General features: G+C 33.0%; 1 protein-coding gene across 5 annotated transcripts in view; it reads left to right on the plus strand.

Annotated features, from left to right (window-relative positions):
- The window catches only part of eng (endoglin), a 53,112-nt gene extending 52,012 nt beyond the window's left edge, over positions 1-1,100 (plus strand). For 4 of the 5 annotated variants that reach the window (XM_067408407.1, XM_067408410.1, XM_067408409.1 and 1 more), the window contains exon 14: positions 40-1,100. In XM_067408407.1, the coding sequence (XP_067264508.1) occupies positions 40-176 (137 nt within the window). In that variant the 3' untranslated portion in view covers positions 177-1,100. The remainder of the gene's footprint in view (positions 1-39) is intronic. The other variant, XR_010897031.1, reaches the window with a different exon arrangement.
- The last annotated feature ends 9,191 nt before the right edge of the window (positions 1,101-10,291 follow it).

Consider the following 10,291-nt stretch of genomic DNA (forward strand, 5'->3'; position numbering starts at 1 on the left):
TTTGTTGATTGCGCTCAATGTTCCCTGTCTTTTGTCCAGTCCTCTATCTATCAGGATGCCCATGTGGTCTGACCAAACGCCAGCCCATGCCCACCCACTCGTCTCCCTCCGAGGACAGCAGTGCCAACGCCAGCATCGGCAGCACCCAGAGCACACCCACCAGCAGCATGGCATAATGCCGTCACCATCCATCCCTCCACACCTAACGCTCCCCCCTCTCGCTCCACGCCTCCCATCGTCCCGAGCGAGAGAAAACGAGAGGCAGTCCTGAAATGTTCCCTGTACCTCACACTACTCGATTTGCTCACCCGGCTACGGGAAGTCAGCAGGGACAAAGAATAAAAAAAGAAAAAGCTTGGCTCCCAGAGACAGGAAAAACAATGCATAACCCCCAGGAACTAACAGGAAATTCGTCGCATTCTTGCGCCGGTGCCTCTCTGATGGAGGCGAAATAAGATTTCACAGACAAACAGAGGTCTGACGCATCAGTTCGCTTTCAGACGCGGCTAAATGTAGCTCAAAGAGACGACCAAACAAACGTCAGACCGCCTCGTATCCAAACACTCAGCTGTGGAGTGATATGATGAAACATTCAAACAAATCAAAACAGTGGACACCAATAATAAAAGGAAGCATTTTTATGTTACTGAAAAGGCTGTCTCGCATGGGACAGACTGGCTACCTCGGAGTCTCTGTGGATGTAGATTTGTTAAATATTTACTTGTCCAAAACTAGAAACAGTGGCTGAATCTCATGAAATCTGCCAAAACACGTCATATTTAACCCTCAAATCAATACAAAGGCAAAATAAATTGCATTGCAATCTCATTTTTTTGGATTATAGTAGTATTTGTTTAAATGCTTTTAATTTGCTAAATTGAAAATTGTTAATTTAAATAAAATATTATTGCTGTTGAAGTAATGATACATTATAATGATCCATTTTCTTTATGCAAAATGATTTTTTCTTTCTTTCTTTTGATTACGGGGTGAAATATGACCCAACATGTTTTCATGAGATTTGTATGTTTTTTTTTTTTTCTTTTTTCTTTTTTCTGTTTTTTTTTTTTTTTTGTTTTGTTTTCCCCTCTCAAATCAAACACTTACCAACGATTAAATGGTATACTCTGAAAAAAAATCCTGGGTTAAAAACAACACAAGTTGGGTTAAATGCTCGACCAACCTGCTGGTCAGTTTTATTTAACCCAACTATATTGTTTAAAAATGACTATATGTCTGGCATAAGATGAACCCAAAGGTTGGAAATTAAAAATCAGACACATAATTACTAGAGGCAACAATAATAATCAAAATGTGAACATTTATTAATAAACAATTTAATAAATGTTCAATGTTTAATTATTATTCCTTAAACTTATTAATAAATGTTACTTTATTAAACATATTAATAAATGTTAATTTCATTCAAACCAAATTTTGGGTTCATTTTAAGCAAGAAATATTGTAATTTTTAAACAATAGTTGGGTTAAATAAAACTTTCCGGCAGGTTGGGCAAACATTTAACCCAACCACTGGGTTAAAACAATCTAATCCCTGGGTTTGTCCACATTCAACCCAACTTGGGTTGTTTTTACCCCATAATTTTTTAGATAGTATGTTCATTAAATTTTGTAATTTTGTCATGGAAATGTAGTAATTAGCAATAGCAATTAAGCAACTTCAAATATGTTTGTTTTTGTGTGTGTGAGACTATACTATGTTTATGCTGTAGATTCAGTATATATGTTAAATTCATAACTTCAGCAGTTGGCCTGAGGTTTTTATATTTTGAATATTTCAAGAAAGAACGTGTCCAGTGAAAATGAGACCAGCAAAACCAAAAACTCTTGTGATGTAGCTTATTTTACAAAAGTATACTGTATACAACACATTTCATGTGAATCTATTCATGTATTTGTAGATTAATTTTATTTGTCTGTGTATGTGGGAAGAGCACAAGAGACATAAAGTTGGTCAAAAATTAAAGGGTAGTTCACCAAAATCATCATCAATTATCAATCCTTATGTTATTCCAAACCTGTATGACTTTCTTAGAAAGGAGATGTTTAGCACAATTTTCACACTGCTCTTTTGCAGGCTGTCAAGGTTCAAAGACCATAAATGTATTCATGCACCACATCCCATGTCCTCTGAAATTACGTGGTATTTTTGTATTGAGGAACAGGACCAAATTTGAATCATTTTCAGTGCGTTGCTGAAGTATATATGAAGCGTACAGCTGTGAACTGTTCCTTTAACGTCAGGTGGATGTGAAAAGCAGGAAAATGCCAACTGAGCATTTGTGCAATATCTGTGGTATTATTTTATGTCCGTATAATTGTTTGTGTCTGTATGTAAACTGTTTTATACTGCATTTTTATATTAACTTTTATAAATAACATTTGTATTGCATGTTCTGTCTGTTTCCATTTAAAACACTTACAGAATATTCATTATCTGAAGTCATATTTGTTCAGTTCCACCCCATTTTGAAGAATTATTTCAATCCAATTTGACATACTTTAAATTAAATTGTGAAAATAATTTTCCAGCATGTATGCTTGATCAGTTACCAAAGAAGCATGTCAAATTATTCAGGAAAATAAGATTTTGGATAAAATATTGTGTTGCAAAAATGTGTACACCCTCCTGAAAGTTACTAAATAAAAATAAATAAAAAATTTCTGTTGTAAGTTTAAGGCAATGTTTGATCAACATGTAAGTATTTTGAACCACAACATTTAAATAGAAGTAATTTCTTGACAATTAAACATGTTATATAGCCCACTGAATCTTTCTGAGACTCCCTTCAAAAAAAACATCCCTTCAGAAGGCCTTTATTAACCCTCGGATGGATTACTGTATGGATATTTATTTTTTTTTATGGATGGATGCATTTTTTCTGTCTTCAGAATGTAGGTTACCATTCACAACCATTGGAGGACTAAGGAAATGTTTGACTGAAATAAGATTGGCATATAGGATGGCTTGAGGGTGAGTAAATCATGGGAAAAAATCATTTCATTTTTAGGTGAACTATCACTTTAATGCTGACAACAGTGGAAACACTTGGGAGAGAACTGTCAGGAGACTTATTTCATAGCACAGAAGAGGACAGTGGTACAAGAGGATTACCAAATCATTGTTTTAAGTGTGAAAATATAGCAAAAGTAGACTTGTGACAAGGCCCCTGAAATAATCAGGACTTTCATTTAGGGATGAGGGATTTTTTTGCTAGACAAAGAGCTGGAGAAATCCCAAGCGAGTGTCTCAGAGCCAGCAAAAGCTATGAAAAGAGTGACTGTTGATCTCACAGAGTAAGATGCAACCTGCAGAAATGACATGCATGCTTGTTGTTCTCACTGGAACTACCTACTGTAGCCAAAGCACCATAAAGCCAGCCATTTCCAAAGCCCATATTTACAAAAAAATAGATTCTGGGAATCAATCCTCTAGTCTCATGAGACCAGATCAATCATTTTGGATCTAACGGCATCAGAAATGTTCTGGTGTTGCTAGAGGAGGAGTGCATTGAGAAGTGCCTGGTTCCCACAGTAAAGTTCAGAGGTGGTAGAGCTCTTATATAGGGATGTATGAGTGCTGAAGGTGTGAGGGAGTTGTGCTTTATCAATGCTGTCATGAATTACACCACTGTGTAATTTAATACACAAACTTGAAACAGAAGATGCTACCCTTTCCTCATTCCCTGACAATGAGGATATGTATTCTCCCAAGGTGAAAACCCTTCTGTGGACATGTATTGCACTCAATAACACTCTTGAGCGCCTGTGGGGGATTCTGTAGAGACGAGTTGAGATTAAAGATCAGGGCTTTTGAGGAGCTCCTCATCCAGGAGTTAAACAGGACAGATTTGTCATGAACTTGTATACTCCGTGCCAAGAAGGGTCAGAGCAGTATATTCAAAATTATGGAGTGCTAGAATATTATACATTTGTTGAATTAAATCTAGGGTCTACTCATTTCTGCAATCCTTCATTTAAACAAAATTGTCTAATTTACTTATTTTATGGATATTAAAGGATTAGTTCAAATTCAGATTTCCTGATAATTTACTCACCCCCATGTCATCCAAGATGTTCATGTCTTTCTTTCTTCATTTGAAAAGAAATGAAGGTTTTTGTGGAAATCATTCCAGGATTTTTCTCCATATAGTGGACTTCACTGGGGTTCAACGGGTTGAAGGTCCAAATGTCAGTTTCAGTGCAGCTTCAAAGAGCTCTACATGATCCCAGACGAGGAATAAGAGTCTTATCTAGAGAAATGATCAGTCATTTTCTAAAAAAGAAAAGAAAAAAATGCGCCACACATTGCGTAATCATGCAGGAAAGGTCACGTGACGTAGGCGGAAGTAGGCAAAATCTGAACTATAAGAGAACAAGGTGGAGTGGAATATATTTAACAGGTGATACATACACATACACACACACACACACACACTGTCATGAAGAGAATATGTAATGCTAATAAAAAATGTATTTTAAAAGAGATTTTGCTTTTACTTTCACATTCCATTATTCCACCTGAATTTAGTGATTCAGGAATAGTATTTTAGCCTTTAGTTAAATACGATTGTTATTTTTATTTCTTATGCAGTTTTTGTGATTATTTCATGATTATTTTAATTCATTTTCTATGTAAAGCACTTTGAATTACCGTTGTGTATGAAATGTGCTATATAAATAAACTTGTCTTGCCAATATCTTTAATTTCACACATATTACCTGATAAAATCCAGAATCTGCTGCTTAATTATTAAAATATATTCCTCTGCTGATGCGGTTAAAACCACCAATGTTTTTAAAATTTTATGAGATCAAACTGCACACAAATACATGAATCATGACCTAAACAATTACTTCACACAGATGCTTTTGTTGTGAAAATCATCACGCTCATGACTGAACACATTATCACACGTGATAGTCTATTAAGAGGATGATGGGAAATTAACAAATCAGAAACATTGCCATTATCCGTGTGAGATTCATCCCAAACCTTCTGCAGAGACAGATAGGAAGTTAAAACAGACAAAAGAGTGAAACGAATCCCGTTTCTCACAGAGATAAAGACGGTGAGTGGAGACTGACAGTGAGTATCAGCTGATATTAGACACACGTTTCCTCTGAAATCATCCAGAAATAAAGAATTCTGGAGTTTCTCTCAGAGACAAGGCTACTCATGATGGGTGTTTTCTTTCATGTCCCATAGGCTGATTAGGTAAAACTTTATTTTGATGACCCCAACAGACATTCTGCTGACTTTAATTTGACATGTAGTTACTGACAAGCAACTAAATGTCAAATTATTCTAATAACCTGAACCCTAACCTAACAGTCTACTAATAATGAGAGTTAGTTGACATGTAGTTGCAAAAAACAGACCAGAGTCAAGGTAAATGTCACTTGAACAGAATCATCTCCATTAAAAATATTATAATGAAAAATAATGCAAAAAGTGTTAAAATATTAATTAATTTAGATATTTATCCATATTAACAAGCCTACTGCGTTTTGAATTATGGGGGCACTTCCGGTTTGTGGAACTTCCATTCAAAAAGACTGAAAAAATAATTTCAGATCACAAGGTTGCCCTATAAATAAAGCTTATCCGTCAGTTTGACTGAATGAGCTGTCAATTTTTCTTTCATGTTTTATTTTCAGACATCATGAGAACAACGTAACACTTGGTATTTTAACGTGACATGTTATAACAAGAATAGCTCTTTTCAGTCGCTGCATTCTTTTCTTTGTGTTTATTTTTTCCTTTTGTATTTGGCTGTAATAGTATGAAAAAGAACAACATATACTGCACATTTGTGGTCACGGTATTCACAGTATATCCCATTAATAATTCTCATTTTTTTCCTCAAGCCCCAAAAAAATTATTTTTTATGTTCAATGGTTAAAGAAGAATAACGTAATCTTGTAACCAGTAAAAAAAAAAAAAAAAAAAAAAGCATATTATTGCATCCGTAGAGCTATGGAAACTTGTTTCTGCCATGAAATAAAAAATAAAAAATGGTAATTCTGACTTTCTGAGAAAAATTTTGAAAAATGTAAGAATTGCGAGTTAAAAAAATATAAAGTCAGAATTGCGAGTTATAAAGTCAGAATTGCGTTATATAAAGTCAGAATTGCGAGATATAAAGTCAGAATTATGAGATATAAAGTCAGCATTGCGTTATATAAGTCAGAATTACGAGATATAAAGTCAGAATTGCATGATATAAAGTCAGAATTGCATGATATAAAGTCAGTATTACGAGATATAAAGTCAGAATTGGAAGATATAAAGTCAGAATTGCGAGATATAAAGTCAGAATTGCGAGATATAAAGTCAGAATTGCGTGATATAAAGTCAGAATTGTGTTAAACTCAGAATTGCTTTATATAAAGTCAGAATTGCGAGATATAAAGTCAGTATTACGAGATATAAAGTCAGAATTGCTTTATATAAAGTCAGAATTGCGTTATATTAAGTCAGAATTGCTTTATATAAAGTCAGAATTGTGAGATATAAAGTCAGAATTGCATGATATAAAGTCAGTATTACGAGATGTAAAGTCAGAATTGCGAGAAATAAAGTCAGAATTGCGTTATATAAAGTCAGTATTACGAGATATAAAATCAGAATTGCGAGATATAAAGTCAGAATTGCGTTATATAAAGTCAGAATTGCATGATATAAAGTCAGTATTACGAGATATAAAGTCAGAATTGTGGGGTATAAAGTCAGAATTGCGTTATATAAAGTCAGAATTCCGAGATATAAAGTCAGAATTGCATGATATAAAGTCAGTATTATGAGATATAAAGTCAGAATTGCGAGATATAAAGTCAGAATTGCGAGAAATAAAGTTAGAATTGCGAGATATAAAGTCAGAATTGCGTGATATAAAGTCAGAATTGCGAGTTAAAAAGTCAGAATTGCGTTATATAAAGTCAGAATTGCTTTATATAAAGTCAGTATTACGAGATATAAAGTCAGAATTGCTTTATATAAAGTCAGAATTGCGTTATATTAAGTCAGAATTGCGAGATATAAAGTCAGATTCGCATGATATAAAGTCAGTATTACGAGATATAAAGTCAGTATTACGAGATATAAAGTCAGAAATGCTTTATATAAAGTCAGAATTGCAAGATATAAAGTCAGAATTGCTTTATATAAAGTCAGAATTACGAGATATAAAGTCAGAATTGCATGATATAAAGTCAGAATTGCATGATATAAAGTCAGTATTACGAGATATAAAGTCAGAATTGCGTGATATAAAGTCAGAATTGCGAGTTATAAAGTCAGAATTGCGTTATATAAAGTCAGAATTGCTTTATATAAAGTCAGAATTGCGAGATATAAAGTCAGTATTACGAGATATAAAGTCAGAATTGCTTTATATAAAGTCAGAATTGCTTTATATAAAGTCAGAATTGCGTTATATTAAGTCAGAATTGCTTTATGTAAAGTCAGAATTGCGAGATATAAAGTCAGGATTGCGAGATATAAAGTCAGGATTGTGAGATATAAAGTCAGAATTGCATGATATAAAGTCAGTATTACGAGATATAAAGTCAGAATTGTCAGATATAAAGTCAGGATTGTGAGATATAAAGTCAGAATTGCATGATATAAAGTCAGTATTACGAGATATAAAGTCAGAATTGCATGATATAAAGTCAGAATTGCGTTATATAAAGTCAGAATTGCGAGATATAAAGTCAGAATTGCATGATATAAAGTCAGTATTACGAGATATAAAGTCAGTATTACAAGATATAAAGTCAGAATTGCTTTATATAAAGTCAGAATTGCAAGATATAAAGTCAGAAATTGCATGATATAAAGTCAGAATTGCTTTATATAAAGTCAGAATTGCGAGATATAAAGTCAGAAATGCATGATATAAAGTCAGAATTGCTTTATATAAAGTCAGTATTGCGAGATATAAAGTCAGAATTGCGAGATCTAAAGTCAGAATTGCGAGTTATAAAGTCAGAATTGCTTTATATAAAGTCAGTATTACGAGATATAAAGTCAGAATTGCTTTATATAAAGTCAGAATTGCGAGATATAAAGTCAGAAATGCATGATATAAAGTCAGAATTGCTTTATATAAAGTCAGAATTGCGAGATCTAAAGTCAGAATTGCGAGTTATAAAGTCAGAATTGCTTTATATAAAGTCAGTATTACGAGATATAAAGTCAGAATTGCTTTATATAAAGTCAGTATTACGAGATATAAAGTCAGAATTGCTTTATATAAAGTCAGTATTACGAGATATAAAGTCAGAATAGCGTTATATTAAGTCAGAATTGCTTTATATAAAGTCAGAATCGCATGATATAAAGTCAGTATTACGAGATATAAAGTCAGTATTACGAGATATAAAGTCAGAATTGCTTTATATAAAGTCAGAATTGCGAGATATAAAGTCAGAATTACAAGATATAAAGTCAGAATTGCAAGGCATAAAGTCTGAATTGTTTTATATAAAGTCAGAATTGCGAGTTATAAAGTCAGAATTGCATGATATAAAGTCAGTATTACGAGATATAAAGTCAGAATTGCGAGATATAAAGTCAGAATTGCGAGATATAAAGTCAGAATCGTAATATAAAGTCAGAATTATGAGTTATAAAGTCAGAATTGTGAGATATAAAGTCAGTATTACGAGATATAAAGTCAGAATTGCGAGATATAGTCAGTATTACGAGATATAAAGTCAGAATTGCGAGATATGAAGTCATAATTGCGAGATATAAAGTCAGAATTGCTTTATATAAAGTCAGAATTGCGAGATATAAATTCAGAATTGCGAGATATAAAGTCAGAATTGCGAGATATAAAGTCAGAATTGCGAGTCAGAATTGCTTTATATAGTCAGAATTGCGAGATATAAAGTCAGAATTGCGAGATATAAAGTCTGAATTGCATGATATGAAGTCAGAATTGCGAGTCAAAAAGTCAGAATTGCGAGATATAAAGTCTGAATTGCATGATATGAAGTCAGAATTGCGAGATATAAAGTCTGAATTGCATGATATGAAGTCAGAATTGCGAGTCAAAAAGTCAGAATTGCGAGATATAAAGTCAGAATTGCTTTATATAAAGTCAGAATTGCGAGATATAAAGTCAGAATTGCGAGTCAGAATTGCTTTATATAAAGTCAGAATTGCTTTATATAAAGTCAGAATTGCGAGTCAGAATTGCTTTATATAAAGTCAGAATTGCGAGATATAAAGTCAGAATTGCGAGATATAAAGTCAGAATTGCGAGATATAAAGTCTGAATTGCATGATATAAAGTCAGAATTGCGAGTCAGAATTGCTTTATATAGTCAGAATTGCGAGATATAAAGTCAGAATTGCGAGTCAGAATTGCAAGATATAAAGTCTGAATTGCATGATATGAAGTCAGAATTGCGAGTCAAAAAGTCAGAATTGCGAGATATAAAGTCAGAATTGCATGATATGAAGTCAGAATTGCGAGTCAAAAAGTCAGAATTGCGAGATATAAAGTCTGAATTGCATGATATGAAGTCAGAATTGCGAGTCAAAAAGTCAGAATTGCGAGATATAAAGTCTGAATTGCATGATATGAAGTCAGAATTGCGAGATATAAAGTCTGAATTGCATGATATGAAGTCAGAATTGCGAGTCAAAAAGTCAGAATTGCGAGATATAAAGTCAGAATTGCTTTATATAAAGTCAGAATTGCGAGATATAAAGTCAGAATTGCGAGTCAGAATTGCTTTATATAAAGTCAGAATTGCTTTATATAAAGTCAGAATTGCTTTATATAAAGTCAGAATTGCGAGTCAGAATTGCTTTATATAAAGTCAGAATTGCGAGATATAAAGTCAGAATTGCGAGATATAAAGTCAGAATTGCGAGATATAAAGTCTGAATTGCATGATATGAAGTCAGAATTGCGAGTCAAAAAGTCAGAAATTGTGAGATATAAAGTCAGAATGACAGAAACAGTAAAAATAACTTCATGACTTAAATAAAAGAAGAAAAAAAGTCAGAATTCTGCTGTGATCATATTTGTCTTTTGGATGTTATTAGTAGACAGATGAAGTTAACTAGTGAGGGAGTGAAAATGTGTTTAGGAGAGTTTATTTTCTAAAAGTCCATGCTGAAGAAACACGTATGCTGCATAATAAATGCTATTGCCCTGACTATAATTCATAAGCAGCTTATTTCCACTTTTCCTTTTTTTTCTGTAATTGGAAATGTTTTTTTTTTCTTTTTTTGTTTTTTTTTTCA

Source organism: Chanodichthys erythropterus, chromosome 13, assembly GCF_024489055.1.
Source record: "Chanodichthys erythropterus isolate Z2021 chromosome 13, ASM2448905v1, whole genome shotgun sequence".
Classification (NCBI taxonomy): Eukaryota; Metazoa; Chordata; class Actinopteri; order Cypriniformes; family Xenocyprididae; genus Chanodichthys; species Chanodichthys erythropterus.